Below are 20,770 nucleotides of genomic sequence, written 5' to 3' on the forward strand. Positions count from 1 at the left end.
CTGGAACGGAACTGGATGATGGAGATGGCAGGAATTGGCAAGCAGGACGGAGCCCAGAGGCAGCAGGACCAGCAACACGGTAGAGTGAAGAAGTCACATTTGATATGACATTATAACTTATTTTGCTTCCAACAAAGCAAAAAGAGCCACAATTACAAATACAAATTAAATACATTTGGTTAAGATTTGAACAAGGATTTTATGTTTTTTCTAACTTTATTTATTTGTATTGATTTTGAGAAAATTAAATGTGCAGTTTCTACCTTGTTCATCTTGCTGAGACTTAAACGTGTGTCCTATTTTTCACTGGTCAGAATAGTTTAGAGATTAAAGTTTTGTTTATAAGGATTCTTTTTAACATTTAAGGCTTTATTTGCCTTGCCAGGTTTGTTACCTGCCATAATTTAAAGAATAAATATACAAACATACCTTTCCTTTGTGGCCATGTCACTGAAAGGGCATGGCCACAATATCTTTAGGTAAAACATTATGTTTTAAACCCAATAGAGGTCAAATTGAGTTAATTTAAAAGCACTACTCAGACCAGGGGTCGGGAACCTTTTTGACTCAGAGAGCCATGAAAGCAAAATATCTGGAAATTTATTTCAGTGAGAGCCAATAGGGTAGTTTACGCGTGATGTCACATGTGACGTCCGCGCTACTTCCGGGTCCCGCTTGTAGGCAAACGCGGGACTGTTCTCGCATTCTATCATTACAAAACAGGTGAATTAGAGCGTGCTTTTAGTTAGTTTATTTTCGAAATGTTAACAGTGCCTATGACTTGTGCTCCCGGTTGTACACAGAGGCATTCCAATTCGTTGGATGTTGGTTTCTTCCGTTTACCGAAGAAAGAAGAAAGACAAAAGAAATGTATATTTTCAATGAAGAAGGACCCAGGCAGACAATCCCAATCGACTGAGGGAGCCATCATACCCCAACAGAATGTGCAGTCTACACTTCATCTCCGGTAAATACAACTTAATTTTGCTCTAGTCATTGTTCTGCTGAAATAGCGGCGGAGGGGAGGTGGCGATCGCTAGACGGGGCTGGAGAAGCGGAGTCGATGCAGCAGGCGGCTGCTGCTGCAGACAGCGGCTGCATTACGCCCTTGTTCACACGCGCTAGTACGTCTGTGTTTACGCTGCAACGTTGCCAACACCTCTACCCATTTTAATAAAACAAAAACACCAAAATAATCCTTTGTGAACATTTTTTTTAACCTACCAGGCGGGTCATCCTCTCTGCTGAGGCGAGGTCTGTGTCCGACTCTGCTTTCTGCTGTTACACAAACATGTGTGAACATCCATCCATCCATTTTCTGACCCGCTTAATCCGTCATGGGGTCGCGCGGGTTGTTGGTGCCTATGTCCCGATATCAACCATCAACTTACTCTTAAAACGATCTTGTGATGCGTTATCTAAAGAAGAAAAATACGTATAGAACTGGTCAGTTTCCTTTGTTTGCGCCCGCTATGTGTTCGCCTTCTGCCTTTCAGTCCGGCGCGCATGCGTGAAAAACCCGGATGAAAACAATAGCAGTGATATTTTGTTTTATCTGCGAGCCAGATGAAATCATCAAAAGAGCCACAACTGGCTCGCGAGCCATACGTTCCCGACCCCTGACTTAGATCAACAAATGGTAAATGAGCTGTTATGTAATTTATTTCTAGCCAACAAGGCTACTTAGAGTGCTTTACAACACAATCTGCGCACTCATCCACATGCATTCACACAGCATTTTCAGTTTGTATGCTCAGTTAGTAGTAAGCCATGATCCACCATGGTCATAGAGGTTAAATGTGATGCATAAGGTATATAATTACAAACAGCATTTGGGAGTATTTTTAACTGTCTACTTATGGTACAGTAAAGCCCCCAAACGGTACTCTGCTTAGGCCCCCAAATGTCCATGTCCGGCCCTGGCTGCACCAAATGAATACTCATTTGAATTCAATGTCAGCAACAGTCTTTTGACAGAAACATGTTGCCACAGTGTTGCATCACCTCGTCCTTTAAATATCTTTATATGTTTCAAAACTAAAGGGACCAACTGCTTCATCTGTTTTAAAGTTCACAGTATTTCTGACCTTGCTTGTCAAAATTTTGAAAGGGTGAAAAGCCTGGGCATCACACACGACTGTTGGCTCACTTTAAAAAAAAAAAAAAAAACACGAGCCTTTTGTTGATCTCTAAACTCTGAAATCCATGATTAAGTTCACTCTCATGCATTCTTAAGGACATTTGACACTGCCAAAGCATCTATCAAGTGTGTATTATTCACAGGTTTATTTGCTATTAACATGGTTGCGTTTTGGTGTGCATCAATCAGCTGTAGTGAAGAAATCTACATGGACCGTTCAGACATTTTCCCAATAAAACACTGGTGTCTTGTCTGAAAGCCAGATCACAGCATTTTAAAAGAATCAACATTGTCCCACGCATATAGAGTTACTGTGAAATTCTTCCATTTTATGAATGAACCATATCTGTGTGCATCACTGATGATAAAAAAAAATAACAGCATATGGGTAAGGGGGTGGGTTGTGGATCAGAGTGTAAGCTGTTCATCTTCCATATGGGAGGCTGTGGTTTGATCTACAGCCCCTACATATGTCTAAACGTGGCAGAGAAGAGGTCCCCCCTTGTTAATCCTACAGCTGTGTAACAGAATGTGTAACACAATTTTAGTGTGACAAGTGCTGGATGACATTATTTTGTGAATTTATGAAGGGAAACATTACAAAGTCGTACCTGCCTGCACCTCCAAGGGTTCTCCCTGCTGCACTCCTGGTCCAACTCCAGTCCCTGCATCCGAAGGCCTCTCCCCTGCTGAGTTCCAAGTCAGCTCTCCGCTGTGCTGCTCGATCACCTGTTCTGGAGACTTCCTGGTACCTGCAGCGCAGCACCCGCAGCTCCCCTGCACTCTCCGGTCCTCAGCTCTCTCCAGTTCCCCAGCTCCTGCCATTTCCATCCTTTTGCTCCAGCCCGGTTACTGACTCTGGTTCTCTTCATCCACAACTCATCTATAAACTCTGTAACCTAAGCTCCGTGTGTGGCGTGTGTTCGGGTTCATCAGGACAAATCCCTGACAGTACGGCAGAAAAAAAAATTAAGATTTTTTTTTTTATTATTTTCACAATGACCAAGAATCAACTCTTTAATTTTTTTATTTTATTTTGAAAGCTGTCAACTCCAAAACTGGGGGAAAAAAACCTTTGAACACAAATAAGCAAACAAAAAAGTTCAAGGACATGTTACCCAAAAAGACACAATCAATTAACTTAGCCCCAAATCAAATACTTTTTGAACTACTAGTAATCAACCTTGAAATCCAACAGAAAATACCCACATTTACAGAACCGAAAATAAAGTTAACATAACTAAAACACGATTCAGTGATGGTTTTAACCTCAATGATATATACTTAGACAGCTTTTAACTTACACAAAACCACATTTAGTAAATTATTTTAGCTTTCATAACTTTTTAAACACAAATTTTAACTGCACTTTGATAAAGATAACAATTGAAATTTGCCTCTATAGGCTTGCAGACAAATCGGTAGCTGTGTCCAGTCAGAGAGGGGCGCGGTCTGCATTCAGTCGGCATTGTCCGAATCCATAACTGTGTGGTTTGACTCGTCTACAAAACAACAGGACAGGTTCAAACTACAGCAAACAATCAGGTCTGTGGAGAGGATAATCTGGGCTGACCTTCTCTCCATTTAGGACTTTTTCACATGTAGGGTCAGGAAAAGGACTCTGGAGAGCATCCCGCACCTCCTGGACAAAAACTGTTGAGACTTTTACCTTCAGGTTGGTGCGACAGAACGCTGTTTGCAAAAACCACAGAGACAGTTTCTTCCCCCACACTGTCAATGTGATGAGCACCTAACAGTCAGAGTACCCGGCTTGATAACATGCAGAATATGCACCAATTCAACCATGTCTTCCTTTTTTGTGGAAACATATGTGTGCATATTTGCAAGAAAAATATTAATATTTTTCTTTTATGTATATTTTTACTAAATGTCTTCAGTGCAGAACTGGAGACAAATTTCTCGTATGAATCAACTTGGCGATTAAATCTGATTCTGATCATTGTTACATTGGTCATTTTGCAACAAGTAGTCATCTTCATGTTTTCATAAATCCATATCAGTGCTGATCTAAAACCTGTTCCTTCATGTCCAAATGATGTGAGCAACTACACATGAAGCCCACTGCTGTCCATGCAGGGGGAAGTAATGAAACGCCAACACTGTAGAAGCAAAGAGATGAAAGACGTGGCAAAACAGAACAGCTGCGGCTACAAAAAAAAATTCACCTTTTCATATACTTATGTTTAGTGTTTTGGTTGGATTGCAGGTTTTGTTGTTGGCATTAAAATGCCTTTAGTTACGTTGCATGAACAAAATGTGAAAATAAGAAATATATTAAAGACTCAGTAGGTTTATCTATCCAGCCACCCATTGTCTACTGATCTGTGCGGTGGTGCCTGTCTCCAGCAGTAGTAAGGTACACCCAGGACAGTTTCCCAGTCCATCACAGAGACACAGGGGACAAACAACCATGCACACACTCCCAATGAAGGGTAATTTGGAGAGATTAATTAACCCAACAATCATATTTTTAGACTGTAGGAGGAAATTGGAGTACCGGGAGAGAACCCACGCATGCACAGGGGGAACGCAGGACCTTCTCGCTGCAAGGCAGCAGTGCTACCAAGTGCGCCACCATGCTGCCCCCAGCTTTATCTCAAAGACTGAAATAATTACCAAACTGGGGAAAAGTGTTTGTGAGTGGGAGGCAGCATGTGTTCATACTACGTATGTATTCTACTGAAACCAGTAAATAAGACATGGAGATAAAGTATGTGTGGGTGTATTTGTTCTTTTGCTTTCTTTAGCTGCCTGATAAGTTCCAGTTCAACAGTTGTTAGACACATTGTCTTATAATCATTAATTCTTCATTTCTAGTAGGACTTTTCTTGAGTGTCGCTGGAGTTTCAAATGAGCTGATCAGTTCTCCCTAACAAGTCAGGGATTTATTCAATAATATTAAACACTAGAGGAAAAAATGTCTTCTGACTTACGTGTTTAATCATCTATTTCATATTTCTCATCACACTGATGTAACTTCAGGTGCAAAACCCTAAAACATTCCCATGTTCATTCTAACATTTTGTCTCATTCACTTTATTCCTCCATTCCCACCCTCCTCCGCGCAGACGATTGTATCACTCCATGCATCACAACTAAAATACGTCACTGCAGTTAAATATAGGACCCAACTGATCCCACAATCATGTCACTTTTGGCATGCTTGGTCTTGTCTTGTGTGCAGCGATTCTTTTTAATCTCAACAGACCTTTCGCGGATCCTCTGAGTTGAGTGAGTCATTAGCCGCCAGTTGTCCTGCCTCCTCCCAGCCCCTCTCCCTTCTGCTCCCAGAGTCTATTTTAATTCAGTAGAAATTATGATAAAATGACTAAATTACAATAGCCGTGTTCTTCTGATGTGCCCCTGGATACACAATATCTTCAGAGGCTCAGTTTCAGCCTTGAGCCAAAAATGGAAACAGTTGGTGTTTGTGTGCGCTCCCCGATGCTTTTATTTTATTTCTGTTGCTATTATTTCACATGCTAATTTCAAACAATTAGCATTTTGGGTTTGGTTTCCTCACTAATAACGTTTTTGTAAGATAAAGAGAAAATTTGTGCAAAAATGTGATAAAATGCTGTAAAATTAAAAGAGGATGTCGTTTTAAACTGATAAAAAAGCTTTTTACGACTTTGTTCAGATTAATTTCTCAGCTTAAACAAAATGGTCATTTGAATTTTAAAGACTTTAAATCCTACAGACCACCCACAAATAGCTCAATTTTTGTTGAATTAAATTTATAGGGACAATTGTTAAGGACTAAAAATATGTATACACTTTAACATTTATAGCCTAAGACAATTAGCAATGTTTGCCATTGACACAATAATTTAATTTATTTTATATAATATCTTTGAATACAACCAGTCATCATCTTAATTTTCTGTATTCAACATGAGCAGTTTTTCTTTCCATTATGGATTTACATCTAGCCTATAAGAAAAATAAATTTAAGTTAAGCTAAGCTAAGCTGACTTTATTATAAATTATATCAACAGTATGTAAAATAAACAAAGAAATGTAATTCAATAAAAACATAATGATTTGAAATTTACCTGATACTCAAGCACTAAGAAAACTCTATAAATTACAATGAATAAAAATCTGATCACAAGTAATAAAACAATGCCACAATTCAAATAAGACCTACAGTATTTAAAAACAGGACTACAGCCAGGATAATACTTTTCCCATGACATTTGTTTTTTAAATCAGGGATTTTATATCTACAACCAGACTGAAGGACTATGAAGTCATCAAACACGTTTCTGAACAGCTGCAGATTAAAAGATCATTTCAAGAGGTTTTATGTTAGTACAAGTTATTCCTGTGTCACAACTTTGCCAACTTTGCCAAGAGAGAAGACCAAAACTGCTCTCCTTAGACAAACTCTAAAATGAATGCTACTAAGCTTGTCTCAAAATGACAATTACTGGCTGCTTTTACTGCCAAGAAGTCAATTTTGACCCTGTTTGGATCAGAGAACATCCACATTGAACTCTAGCTTGTACACTTAAGTGTTTTTTAATCCTCAAAGTTAAGTTTTGTATTACCTTTGTATATTTGAAAAGAAAATCTCGTTAAAATTCTTAATTAATAGCCCCAAAGATAACATTCGTGTGGGTTAGCTTTCTCTAAAATGAAAACACTGTCCCTTTTGTATTTTTTGTAGTAAATTTCTGAGTTTGATGGTCAGTTCTTTTATCCAGAGGCCGTAGAGTGTTAAGAGGTTGTAGACTGGTCTCAAGACAAGGGCAGGGTTGTTATCTGTAAAGACACACACTGCTGAAGTCTTTCAGCAGACTGTGCTACTGCTGAAGTCTTTCAGCAGTAGCACCAGCCCTGTGAGCTGCAATAATTGCTTCCTGAATTGGAGAGGAGGCCCACCACACCAAACACAAATGGCAAAACAACCTAACACCAGGTTGAAAGATCAAAATGGTCAGACCATACTGGTTCGTGAATTCAAGCTGGAGGATAAAGCAGAAGTGCATCGGATCTTTCGTGAAGGTTTGATGGAGATGGTACCAGACACCGCCTTTAGAGGTTTGAGGCATCACCCAGAGAGTCTTCTGCTTTACACAGCAGTCACTGGTAAAATACCTTTAAGGATCATGATTCTCTCCTTCTTTAAAAGCATTTTTAATTATTCTGTATATGTTACTTGATTTAGAGAAAAACAAACAATTTTCCTCCTTTCTTTTTAATAATTGTTAACTTTTGTTTAGCTACTTTCTTACATTCTAAAAAAACACAGTACTATGCTTTCTAATTATGTTTTACAACAATATCTACAACATGCCATTATCTGTCCTCTGGCAGTTGTGTGTTTCCATCTAAAATCATTTTGTTGGTTTGAACTGGGGCTGCACAGTGGCGCAGTTGGTAGCACTGTTGCCTTGCAGCAAGATTATTGAGATTTTATGTGATGGACCAACACAAAGTTGGTACAACTAAAATCTGAAAAGTGGAACTCACATTTATATGTAGTAGAAACCTTTTAGAAACACTGTTTTTTTTTTTACAATTGAAACTACACCTGTCAGTCTTCTGAGTTTCACCTCTACCACCTTTGCCCATTGAGAGATTGAACATTTTTCTTATTCTTTTTTACAAAATAGTTTAAAGTCATACAGATTTATGCCAGACATTCTCGGTTGGATTTAGTTCTGTACATTGATGGAGCCATTCTGACACATGAATATGCTGTAAAATAAACCAGGTCATATATCTCTGGCTGAACGTTTAGGGTTGTTGTCCTGTTAGAAACTAAACCTACACTCCAGTCTCAAGTCTCTTGCTTCCTCTAACTAGCTTTCATCAACTATGACCTGTATTTATCTACATCCAATGTCCCATCAATGCCAACTAGTTTTTCTGTCCCTCCTAAAATAAAGCATCCCCACAATATGACACTTCCAACACCATATTTCACTGTGGATGGTGTACATGATGATGTGCTGAATTAGTTTTTGATAAAAAGCCAAGAGGTACAGACCACCATCTTCCACATGTTTTCTACATCCCTCATTTGGGAGTTTGAATAGAAATAGTATATAATTTATTTATAAAAAAAAATTGAAAGTCATGTTTCTTTTAACGCCAACTTCACAATGACAAAATGGTAAAAAGTTATTGGCAGGACACTATGGAGCCTAAAGGACACTATGGAGTGTCAATTTCTCAGAACAAACATTAACCAGTTATTAAGCTGTTGTATAATTTGCCTTTGTGGTCTTTCTTGCTCCTCCTCCTCAGGCTCCTGTCTTTGGGTAGCAGAGTTGGAAGGTAATGTTGTGGGCGCTGTTGCAGCAGTTCGCCTTTCAGACGATGTTGTCGAGCTGCTGAGGATGTGTGTTGACCGGAGCTACCGGCGGTGCGGAGTCGGTGTTGTGCTGGGACAGAAAGTGCTGCAGTTTGCCGAGGCTCACAGATACGCCTCCGTCGTCCTGGGGACCACAGCCTACACCCCCGCGGCACATCAGCTCTACAAACGTCTGGGTTTCCACTGCGTCGGAGTCACCAACGGCTACGTCACACCTGGTTCGTCGCGGTCCTTCCTGGAACAGATTTTCTACAGGGTCAAGCATCATCACTACCGCCGCAATGTGCTGCACAGCAAAATCACTTCAAAAGGACAACACTGACCTCTGCACAAAAACACATATAAAGACTAATCTAAAATAACATTCTGCGTGGTCTTTTCCGTCTATTTGAAAGGATGCCTCTTTAGAAAGAGTGTTTGATGAATGTCCTCTGCTGCAGAGGAGGTTTTGTGCAGTTGTGGAGCAATTGAACCACTTTGAAACGAGTTCAGGATTCCTGAAGATGACTGAAATTAACTAACTTTACCTTCATTGATTACTTAATGTCCCTTGAAATGAACCAAATCCTTGCTGTACAGGCAGTAGGAAAGACTTCCAAGTTAGTTTGGTGCTGTTTGCATAAGTGAATAATAAGAGTGATCCTCTTGTCAATTTTGGTGCTTCGTGACTGAAGCATCGTAGCAACTTAATCTGTGATGTCACGAAATGTCTTTGAGACTGTTCTAAAATACTTTAATCCAGGAGCTTTTAATAAATCATTTACATCTGTTTTAATTGTCATCCAAAGATATTTAGATTACAATGAGGGGAGACAGTGGCGCCGGAGTTAGAGTGTTTGTCCTGCAATTGGTTACGTTGCTGGTTCAATCCCCAGTTCTGACTGTCTCAGTCCTTGGGCAAGACATTTTACCTGAATGCCATGCTGTTTGTGGTCAGATGGCGCCAATGTATGGCAACCTCGCGTCTGTCAGTCTGCCACCATCAGGGTGTGAATGACTGACTGTAGTGTAAAGCGCTTTGGGGTGGTTGGACTAGTTAAAGCGCTATACAAGTACAAGCCATTTAAGAATTATCATATTTTAAACTTGATTTTGACAGTCATGTTTTCTTGCTAATGTTAAACTACTATTGGTGGTTAGGCAGATTTGAGTTGCTGTTTAAAATCACTATTCCCTTTTAGCGTCTGCAAAGAAATATTTCGGTTTGTTTTATGTTTTTATTTATTTTATTTCTGTGGGTAATACTTTGTTTAAAAAGTGTAAAAAAGGCTTTCTCAAATTCTTGACAAGTTGAGTATATGAAAAAAAATTGCACAAAAGTTTGGTCCCCGTTACACTTTAAATACAAAGTCAGGTTAAGTCACACAGACCTAGAAAATCCACAAATAAATGACGTCCAAAATACTGTGTATGATTTTCTTTTACCTCAAAGTAGATCAGATTGTATTTCGTTATCTGTATTCATATCTTTATCTACATGTCTGTGTGATGCTAACACTGACAACTGCAAATATCTTTAAAGAGGCTTCATATCTCAAGAATAGAGAAAAGATAGTCCAGCCTCTTGAAATATTTCCCCTTTTTACACATTCTGATGGTATTGTGTTTTATTGGGATTTTATGTGATAGATTGACACAAAGTAGTGCAAAAAGGAAAGAAGGCAAAAGAAAATGATTGAAATAAAAATCTGTGGGATTTTTGTTCAGAGTTTTAGACATAATTTGTTTTTTTTTTTCTCTTTTTGGCAATGCACCTGCTAAATAAATCAAAACATCATGTGTCATTCTTGTTTTTGTTTTGTGTCAGCAACATGTTGTGACCCAGATTTTTGCACAATAGGTCTCTAGGACATAAGGTAGTAAGAAACAAACTCAAGCTGAATTTAATGATGTTGATGAAGAAAAAACTATTAATGGATTATGGACATAATTTTTGAAAAAGAAAACTCATGCCACGTGGTTTAAGGTAAAAAAAAAAAGATTAAAGTTACAAAAGGCTTTTTTAAGTCAGGGAGAAGATTTTGAGGATTAAAGAATGAACTTGCTGATGCTGACGAAAGATATTGTTAATAAACGGTGTTACCAAGGTGGTGAACACTGCATCCTACCTCTTTAAATATTTTCAAGCTGTGACTACAACAGAAAATAAGTTCATGCACTTAAAAATCACATTATAAGGATGTGGACCAAACCTACCAATTTCAGGAACTGCCACTGTTCGATCTATTTGTTGTTTTTTAGAAAGACACACTGATCTAAAGGTCAAATAAAAAAACAAAATTGCGCTTATCCAAAACTTCTCTTCATTACCAATGAGAATGTGAAAGGGGTATAAGGGGTTGTCCTCTTAAGCAAATTGTATGAGAGGTAGCTGAGCAAATCCTTCAACTTTAAAACATATAGTGTGTCACACCTTCACAATCTTCTTGTCGAAAATTAGTTCTATTCAAGTTTGCTGACAGATGAAGTTGTGCAATATGAAATGTGAGACACACAGGAAGCCATCTTGACTTTTTTGCAAACCAACAGATAAAAAATAGTTTCCTGATCAGCAAAATTTTCCCTAAATCAGCATTTACAGTTACTGTTAGTAAGGTAACCTACGACTCCGAGAAGCTCTTGCGTACTGAGACAAGAAAGTTTTGAAATATCCTGGACATGAGTAAACTGAAATTGTCTGATGGTTAAAAGCCTGACTCTATTTGCCAAAACATATGGGATAATATATCTTTGAAATACAGCGTAATTGGTCATTTTCACAATCTTTTATATTTGCCGTTTATGCAGAAATATGGAATAAAACAAATCACATAATGAGATCTTGTTCTGATCAGTTCTGTCTGATCTTTACTGCTAGTGGCACAACATAAAGACAAAAACAAAACAACACAAACAAATAGAAATGAAACATAAAAACAGTCCAAGTGAGTGGACTTAGCCTTTAACAAGCCAAACATCATCACGAGGCAAAAAAGCTGACCTGGCTGTTTTACTCAAAGCTTCTGTTGGAAAAGGCTGCATCAGCTCAGTTGATCATAGGATCCTTCAAAACATTCCAAAGATAAAGAAAAAAAAAATGCAATATGTGAAAAACAATTTATTTTTAGTATACAGCCAGTGTTTGAAAATACATTCTAAGGCTGATTAGTCATAAGCCCTGTTTTGTAATTACTATGCAATAAAACCTATGATGTTATGACTGAGAGAGATTTTTGCATTAAAACCCCTAAAAATGTAAAAGTAACAACTAATAAATAATAAATTTAAACTGTTCCTGCATCATTCATAAACAAGGTAGATATTTGCTCCTCCCATCCATCCATCAGTCACACAGCACCACTTCCACAAGAGGACACATCATAGTTGATGGTAGCTGAAAAAAAGCATATTTGACTTATTGCTTCTCTACTTTAAACCAGTTTCCTCGCAGCAGTTCTTCCACTGTGTTTGTTAGCTTCTCTGCCAAAAGGGGTACGTATATTTTCTCATCTATGAAATTCTGAATTCTTAACAAGTTTTCCATTAATCGTCACATGAAGCTCAGCTTTACTTTCACGTTCACGATTAATTCACAACAAAGTGACATTTTCAGGTGTAATGACATAAAGCAGACATTGTTTGTGTTGTTTTTTGGTCACACTGCTGCAAGTTTAGGTTCTCTTTCAAAATCTAACAATGCAAATTGTTCCCTTTTAAAGCTTTGGCTCATTAATCACACACGGAAAGATGAGCGTCGAGTACCGAGCCTACACAGGAAGTGATATGGACATGGACAGGAGTGAAATTAACTACAAAAAGTTTTCTACTCATGGAAAAAATCTTATCTCTTCAGGTACTGAAACAATCCTAATTTTTATTCAAGCTTTTCTTTCATTAACAGATAGCTGTTATACAGTATCTAACATTACAGCTTTTAAATTTGTAGATAATAGTTGATTTGTATTGCATCTACAATGCAAAACTTACTAGATGGTTCTCAGGGGCAATTTTGAATATCTGCAGCTTTGTACACAGCTCAAAGATTTAGTTTTCCTGTTTTATTTCTATTGTTGAGTTAGTTTTAAAAAAAATAAAACATCAGCTAAAGGGCAACCACATATTTGTTTGTGCGTCCACTTGTGTCATTTGCTTTTGCAGAAAGCAGCAGATCTTTTCCCCCATAATGTGTTTATTGCAAAAGGAAATGTTAAAGGTGCATAGTGCAAATTTTAAAGTTAAATATAATTTACTTTCTATCTTATACATGCCCTTACAATTGCTCGGCGTGTATAATTAGTTATTCTCCATTTAGCTTGGTTGCTTCTTTAGGCTGGATATTCAGTTCATGACAGAATGATTCGGGTTGAATTCTCTGGGCATGCGCCATGGTTGTGAAGCGCTGCACGCTCTCGTTCACCTGACTACTTTTGTTGAGTCTCCTCTAAAATCGATGTATTCATGAGAGAACATGGGCTGATTTCAATATTTATAGCTATCTTACCTCAGAAGACATTATGCCTCTAAACAAAAGATTTGTGCCGTTGCAGCAGCAGATGCTTTTCCTCTTCTCTCATGCAGATGCACAACATTTCCATAATTTCAGCTTGTCGCCAGAGAGGGGGGAAACTTTTGCAAATTCGTGGAATTTACGCTTGCCTCTTTTAAATAATATAACAAAAAAAAAAAAAAAAACAGTGCTTCCTTTAAATTGAATTCACTAAAGTGTGAATCTGCTCTGATGAGCAACAATTAAGTAATTTCATTTGATTTTATGCTATAGATCAACAAAAAACTTTTTTTCTAGCAGTCCTGGTTTGGGAGTTCTTGCAGCTTGTTTTTGACAGATATTCCAGGCAGACTGTTTTTTTGTATGGTCTATGACAAAATTGTGAGTCTGGGGCCTTGTGAAGTATGAAATGCCATTAGACGTTTGTTTCTATAGCAAGGTATGTAGACTTAGACACTTAGACTTAGACAACTTTATTTGTCATTTTGTACGCACAGAGTGCGTACAGAACGAAATTTTGTTGCATGCAGCTTGTAAGTTGCAGTAAAAATCAAATTACAGTATAAGGTGCAGCAGTGATTTAAAAGTAACAATTTAAATGTAGACAATGCAGGAGAAGTCGCAGTGTAGAGGTGAGTATTTTTAAAACCATTTGTATGTGCAAAATTGATTGTGTGAGGGCATTTGTGCAAGAATACAGCTTGCGGATTACAGTAGATTTAAAATACAGTATAGGGTGCAGCAGTGATTCAAAAGTAAAAACAATTGAAATGTAAACAATGCATGAGAAAGTCACAGTGTACAGGTGAGTATTTAAAAAAAACATTTGTATGTACAGAATTTGATTGTGCAAAGGGCATTTGTGCAAGAATGCATTTATAGGCATGTATAGGCCTTGACTGCAATACATAGTAGAATAGGGTTAGGTTATAAAATAACACGCCAAATATTCAGTTCATCACCCAAACATGGAAAGAGTACGGAACAAAAGCAGAAGCACTAATGTACTCACTGGTTAGTGGATCTACTTTAATGCAGTAAGGATCTCGTTCTTTAGCCTGTCAGGCTGGGGAAGAATGTCCTTATTAAGAGAAGCAGCCAAGAGGCCCCTGGTAACTCTGGAGGTTCACGGCTCAGGTGTGGGGACCTTTGGACTGAGAATTAATAGCTATAAGAAAGCTTTCCAAGAGAACTTGTCATACATACAGAAAAGTAGCAGTGTATAGCTTTCATACCACAACCCTACTGTGAAACATGGTACTGGCAACATCAGACTGTGGGGATGCTTTTCTTCTACAGGACAAGAAAGCAGGTCAGAGTTGATTGGAAGATGGATGGAGATAGGCACAGGGCAATCCTGGAACAAAACGTGCAAGGGGCAGCATGAAAAAGCTGAAGAGATTTGTCCAGGGATGCAACCCTAAACATATGGCCAGAGCTATAAAAGAAAGGTTTAGATGAGGCCTATTCATGTGTTAGAATGACTTGAAAGTAGCTATTTACAGATACTTGTCATTCGATCAGTCCGAGCTTGAACAATTTCGCAAAAAAGAGACAAAAATGTGAGTCTATAGATTTGCAAAGCTGGTAAGGAAAGCCTGCAGCTGGAACATGACATAATTCTCTAAGGAATTGACTCAAGAGAAGTGAATGCAAAAGCAGTTCACACTTTTTTGAGTTTCCTTAGTAAAGAAAATACTTTGAGTTTGGATTGCCACCCTAATCTTTAGCATGCTCCATAGAGGTCCCTTGGATTCAAGTAAGGGTTCTGTCAGGCCCACTCAAAAGCATTTTGTTACTTTCTGTCAAAAGAAATGTGTTCTTTTAATGAAAATATTACTTTAAACATAAATCTGCCAGGGGTACAATTAATTTCAGGTTTGGTTGTTAAAGTTTCAGTCTGTCTTGTGAAATAAGGAATTTGAAAAATATATTTTGTGCTAGCACTTGTTTTAAAGCTTCAAAAATATAACTCTTTCAAAAATAACAAGGTATAAAGTTTGCGTAGCATTTTGCAACACAACCCAGTAAAACCACAACTTCCTCGGCTCACTTCATTAATTCCAAGTTTCTGCTTCTGCTTTCCGTGCCACCATTCAGTTTATGCCCTGAGAGGCAACAGCTTTAAGGTCGCGACAATTGGTCTTGGACTGCTCTGCGTGGTACTGGTGGCTTGGCTCATAGGCCAACGTGTGAGCTGTGAGTAATCTTTGTTCCTAATTTACCAGTCATTCACAATGCTTTATATAAAAATAAAAATTACTGATTAGTGTTTTAATTAATGTTTTTATTAATCTTCTGAGCAGGTGACAATGTAAAACAAGACAATGAGAACAAATTAAAAGCTCTTATGGAAAACAAGGAGGAGCTGCAAACATCACTGAAGATCGTGCAACAAGCGAAAAAAGATCTTGAAGCCAGTCGCAAGCAGCTACAGGAGAATAATGACTATATATCAAGGAGAAGAGAGCAAGTAATGAGCACTAACAGAGATTTGGTGAATGAGAGAAATGAGCTTAAACTTAAGCTAAGCCAGGCAGAGGCCAGCAGCAGTGCTGTAAACAAAGAACTGGAACAACTAAAAGGCAGTATGGCCCAGCTGAAGAAAGAAAAAGATGCCTTGGATGCAGCCCAGAGCAACTTACACAAACAATATGATGCAGCTGTCAAAAGCAAGAAAGAGCTACAGGCCAGTTGTGACAGTGTGACTAAAGACAGGAACAATCTAGAGAACAAGTTCAACAATGTGAGCAGATCAAGAGATCAGCTCCAGCTCAGTTACAATGATATGGTCAAGAAGGTAGAGGAGCTACATGACAGGTACAACTTCTCCATTAGTGAGAAGGACAAGCTCGCAAGCAGACACCAAAACCTGACAGCCAAGATCCAAACACTGCAAGACATGTACAACATACTGAAGAAGGCAGAGGATGACCTGCAGAATTCATATGCGTCAGTGAAGGGGGAAAAAAGCGAGCTCGAGAGCAGCCTTAAGAATGCAACAAGAGAGCGAGACCTGCTCAAAGCGAAAGCTGACAACCTAACTGCCGAGCGAGAGCAGCTACTGGCTTCTGTCAACAAGCTGAATGCAATTATTCAAGGTAAAGTCATGGAAACAGTCCAAAAAGATTTTTTCCTTTTACAAAAATGCATTGTTCTGCCATCTCAAAGTACTCAATTCCATCTCTTCATGAAAAAACAACAATATAAATGCTCTTTAACAGGTATGTTTTCAGGTTAGGCTGACTAACAAACTTCTTCAACTTTGTATTGTGTTTCTGCATCAGAGAAGAATTGCAGTGCTGGCTGGAAGAAGTTCCAATATAGCTGCTACTTGCCCTCTACGATCAAAAAAACCTGGACACTAAGCAGAGAGGATTGCCTAAGCAAAGGAGCTGACCTCGCAATCGTGAACAGTGAAGAAGAGATGGTTAGTTCATCCAATATACCGTGACTGTGTCAAAAGAGTCTATTTATGCACATCTTTTAAAAATATCTAAACTGATCTTAACTATTCCATTCAATTTGATAAAATCTTCTTTATAAATCGCCAATGCACAACATATGTCATCTCAAGGCACTGTATAAGTCACACTGTTTGACCAATAAATGTCTAATAAATATAATTGCTGCACTGTGTGTAGACCAATGAACCATACAATTGTGAGGCTATCCTCAATAATTGGATAAAGAAAGAAAAAGAAAGATGCCACAAAAAGTAACTTACTCTACCCTTTTGACGTTCTAAACTGTAACTATTCCATCCTTCATCACAATACATATGATACATACCTAATGTGTGTCAAGAGGGGCCCTTTATAAGCAACACACACGCTTTATAGAACAGTCCCAACTAAATGTCTTACAAAATATGCTTCAGTTTTCATATTAAGATCCATTTTAAATGTGGTTTTGGAAATACTAACATTTTAACATCGGGCAAGATGGGAAAGAGTTTCACATAGGTAACCTAGTATTTCAGCAACTGACTTACTTTTTTCCTCTTAGGCATTTCTCAATGGCTTACATAGTATTGAAAAAGAGGCGTGGATTGGCCTTACTGATGGAGGAGTGGAAGGGCAGTGGAAATGGGTGGATGGAACACCACTGAATCTAACGTAAGCAGCTTTGCTTTTTCCTAACCAAAATTTAACATCAACGTCACAACATTGGTTTTATTTTTATTTTACGTCTCTGCAACATTTAGGTTCTGGGCTAAAGGGCAGCCCAACAGCCACCAAGGGAGGGACCAGGACTGTGTGGAGTTCTGGCACCGTGCAACAGGGAATGGTGACTGGAACGATGAAAATTGTAACGTTGAACAACACTGGATTTGTGAGAAGTAGCGTTTCTTTGCAGCTTTGCGGCAGCACTGTTTTGCTTCAAGGAGGATGATGAACTGAAAAAAAAAACATACAACAAAGACACTGAATCACTTATAATGCAGAAGAAGGTCAGATGGAACCAAAATCCAACCTTTTGGCTTACACAAATCATATGTGTGAAGAAAAATTAACAATGCTATGAGCATAACTTCCCCACAGCGAGACTGCATAATGCAGTGGGAAGTTTTAATTTTTAAAAAATATTAAAAAAAAATATTTACATTTTTAAGAAAAATATTTACATTTTTGCTTATCTTAAAAAAGTTATTTAATCCTTTTTCAAGCACTCAGCAACATTTCTGTTTTAACTGCAGACTCATTGGGATATTTGAACATGTTCAGGTATTGCATTTTAAAATGGAGCTGGCAGAGAATAATCTTTTTCTTGTGACTGGTTGAATTGATAGTTATTCCAGTACTTCTTCTGAAAAAGATAGTATATACCACAGTTTTCTAAGGTCTGTTTAAAAGGTTAGGATGATGTTTTGGATTATAGTGATTAAACTGTTGCTGATTTTCTCCTGATGCATCTCAATAATCCGTGTAGAAAAAACAAGAATTGGCCTTCAGAGTCCTAACAATCAGTTGGTAGCTTGCTGGTCCTGTTTTGGGTGTGAGCAACCAGTTTTGATTGTCACAGCTAAACTTGATTCTCTATGCTGCATTTAAGGCAACATTTATCCACAACTCCTCAGACTGATGAAGTGTCGGAGAATTGATGAAATGTTTCAACAAAGAACAGCCAGTTTAGAGGAAATACTATTTTCTTTGATGTAACAGGAATCCTGTTAGTTAGTTTAGTTTGTTTGTTTCAGTTTAGCTCTTTTTTTCAAACAGTTTAAAAACCACCAACGTGGAGCATAACCCGAGGCACTCGATAACTGTTAAGATCTACACAAGTAGCTATGTATATTGCTCAGTAACAACTCATTTTGTTGAGTGTATATCTGTAACTGTTATGTGATTGGAACACGTCTTATTTGTTAACTAAATGTTTGCAGCTGTTTCTCCTCACTGTATTATTAATTTGACATCTCCATCTCTCCAATCAGTTCCTCCAGATTTTCTTTTTTTAAATGTGTGTATCACTGCAAGCTTAAAATTACTTCTTGATTAACCACAGATACTGGAATGCAGCAAATGTCTAATTAAGAGTATATTACAATAAACTAGCTTCTGGTGATGTTTATGTCTCTACCTTGTTAACTTTAGAAGCACGCCATTTATGGGAGGTTAAATTTGTTCTTTAAATACAAAACATGTTTCAATTTAACTTTAAGCAGATTACCAACACACATGTTTTTAAAATCATTTTAATCATAATGGTCACAAAAGGAAAAATCCAATGGTCTTCTATATACTGTATTTTTGAAACATTGACTCAGACTCAGCAGCTGCTTTTCATACTTCCGGTGGGTGTTAGCTGTGCTATAGTGCTAATGCTAGCTTATTGGTAAAATGGAAATTACAGTTGCCATTTTTTTATTTTAGTGCCAAGAATTATTTTTATATGTCCACTTATGAAGAAATTTATAACCACGGCCGCCTCTGCTACGGCAGCCCCCTACTCCTTGTGACAAATGCCCACAGAACCACATCATCAGCAAAAATCATGGTGATGATTTTCAAGTATTCAAGTAATCCTAATGCCTAACAAACAAGACATGCTTACATTTTGCCATTTTCAGTTCGACATTACGCATGTCAATCAAAAAATATTTTTCTGTACTATGACAGAATTTGCATGCGCCATTCAAATGTTTATGCATCTGGTTAGCTTAGTGGTTAGCTTCAATGTTAGCCGTTGATTGTAGCTCCGCTGCTCTCACCGTATACTTTGAACGTGGCTGAGAGCCGCAAGAAGCGAACCTCATACAACTTTATGAGAAGAAAAGGAAGGCCTCAGTAGAAAGAAATAATACCAGAGTGGATTTTACATGATCCTCCTGAGGAGTGTAAGAGCAGTTAAGACGGTCTTTGACATGTGCAGTTATTCAAAAACGGCAGACTCTACCCTTAATTACAGTTTTGTTTAATTGTTCTCTTACACATTGCATCATTTGCTCTGCAACTTGTCATCAAATATGCAGCAATATTGGTATTGCTTTGTTCATCTACTTTTGCTCATAGGTTCTGAAACATTCCTGTTTCCGTTTTCAGCAGAAATTCTCATTGGAAGCTGCAATGAAATCAGAATTATTATGTCGGCGGTTGTGGTCTGGTGCTACATAACACTGGGAACTTTTTTACATGAAATTTTAAACAAAGTGCACCTTATGCTCAGAAGAGGATAGTCACTCTTATGGTGTTAACCATAAAACATCCCACTTATCTCGGCCCAGGATCATCTTCAAATTCATTATATCAGTCTTGTACTGAGAGCATTTCCTCCTTCAACTTCTTTCCATAGGTTGTTTTGAAAGGATGGGCATCTGCTTGTTTCTCATTCAAAGCAAGACATTAACAGCAAGTATTTGAATGGTAATCACCATTTGACGAATTTCATTTTTGTAAATAAAGAAGTTTGTCTCTCCATCACCTGGTCCAGGATAAATAATCTGCAGAAAGACCATAAAATGTGGCAAGAAGAGCAGATGTAATGCCAAGTTCTAGCAAAAAAAATTATAATGAAATATTGACTTTAAAGGAGCAACAAGCCCCCTAGGTGGTGTTTGAGCACTGTCTGTAGACCAAAACAAGATGTGTGACAAGCTGCACTTCTTTCTACCTTCAGTCCAGCTACAACACGGCCCCTCCTTTCCCTTCTCGTATGTTGCCTTCTATGCTCATATTTGTAAAGGATAAAAACACAGCAAAACATCCACATGTTTCGGAGGTCCATTTCTAGTGAAGAAGTAATTAACTCATTAATTTATAGTAAGAGAACATTTTGATCAGCTGGGGGGGGGGGTGCTCTCCACCATGTTGCTCCAAAGCTACACTGCTCTGGCGGTGGCGTTTTATGGCAGGGAGGGGCTGAGTCCTGAGTGGCAGCTGTTCACATGCACGTACATGCACGCGCACACATGTGCATGCACGGTCCAGCCCGGGGATGTAAACAACAGACTGGAAAAAATCACACAGAGCTGTGGTCTGGACTTATACCATAGTCCATCTGAATATGAATGAAAAATCAGTTCTTCACATCACCATTTTTTAGTTCTTTCTGTCTAAAATAATACAATTCCGCGTATTGCTCCTTTAAATTAAAAGTACCTTTAAGCAGTTATTAAATATATTTTTTACTAAGTCTATATTTCTGTATAATATTTTTCTTTTGTTGGTCTGATGTAATAGTCTAACATTAAATGTGTTTTTATTAACTGTAGGTGGGGAATTGTTTATTAACAAAAGTAAAGAGTTAAAAACATCAGTCTCTTTGTAATTAAGGGGTTTCACTCGATGAATTTAGT

The 20,770-nt window shown here is 38.0% G+C and overlaps 2 protein-coding genes across 2 annotated transcripts; both read left to right on the forward strand.

Annotated features, from left to right (window-relative positions):
* Window positions 1–7,582: 7,582 nt before the first annotated feature.
* LOC105931455 (N-acetylaspartate synthetase) lies at window positions 7,583–8,973 on the forward strand. The gene has a single exon (XM_036137159.1). It carries the CDS (start codon window positions 8,329–8,331, stop codon window positions 8,806–8,808), a length of 480 nt encoding a protein of 159 aa, XP_035993052.1. The 5' UTR covers window positions 7,583–8,328; the 3' UTR covers window positions 8,809–8,973.
* A 2,842-nt stretch (window positions 8,974–11,815) lies between these two features.
* LOC105931525 (CD209 antigen) lies at window positions 11,816–18,541 on the forward strand. The gene is made up of 7 exons (XM_012870237.3): window positions 11,816–11,957; window positions 12,185–12,318; window positions 15,073–15,171; window positions 15,279–16,073; window positions 16,260–16,402; window positions 16,981–17,090; window positions 17,180–18,541. The coding sequence occupies exons 2-7, from the start codon at window positions 12,213–12,215 to the stop codon at window positions 17,316–17,318; spliced, it is 1,392 nt and encodes a 463-aa protein (XP_012725691.2). The 5' UTR covers window positions 11,816–11,957; window positions 12,185–12,212; the 3' UTR covers window positions 17,319–18,541.
* The last annotated feature ends 2,229 nt before the right edge of the window (window positions 18,542–20,770 follow it).

This window comes from Fundulus heteroclitus, chromosome 5 (assembly GCF_011125445.2).
Source record: "Fundulus heteroclitus isolate FHET01 chromosome 5, MU-UCD_Fhet_4.1, whole genome shotgun sequence".
In the NCBI taxonomy this organism is placed as follows: Eukaryota; Metazoa; Chordata; class Actinopteri; order Cyprinodontiformes; family Fundulidae; genus Fundulus; species Fundulus heteroclitus.

Excerpts from the sequence above, each read along its gene's own strand:
- LOC105931455 (XM_036137159.1), top strand. The coding sequence starts at position 8,329 with ATGGAGTGTCAATTTCTCAGAACAAACATTAACCAGTTATTAAGCTGT.
- LOC105931525 (XM_012870237.3), top strand. The coding sequence starts at position 12,213 with ATGAGCGTCGAGTACCGAGCCTACACAGGAAGTGATATGGACATGGAC. Across the intron at positions 15,172-15,278 it reads CATAGGCCAACGTGTGAGCT|GTGACAATGTAAAACAAGAC; the intron begins GTGAGTAATCTT and ends TCTTCTGAGCAG. Across the intron at positions 17,091-17,179 it reads GGAACACCACTGAATCTAAC|GTTCTGGGCTAAAGGGCAGC; the intron begins GTAAGCAGCTTT and ends TGCAACATTTAG.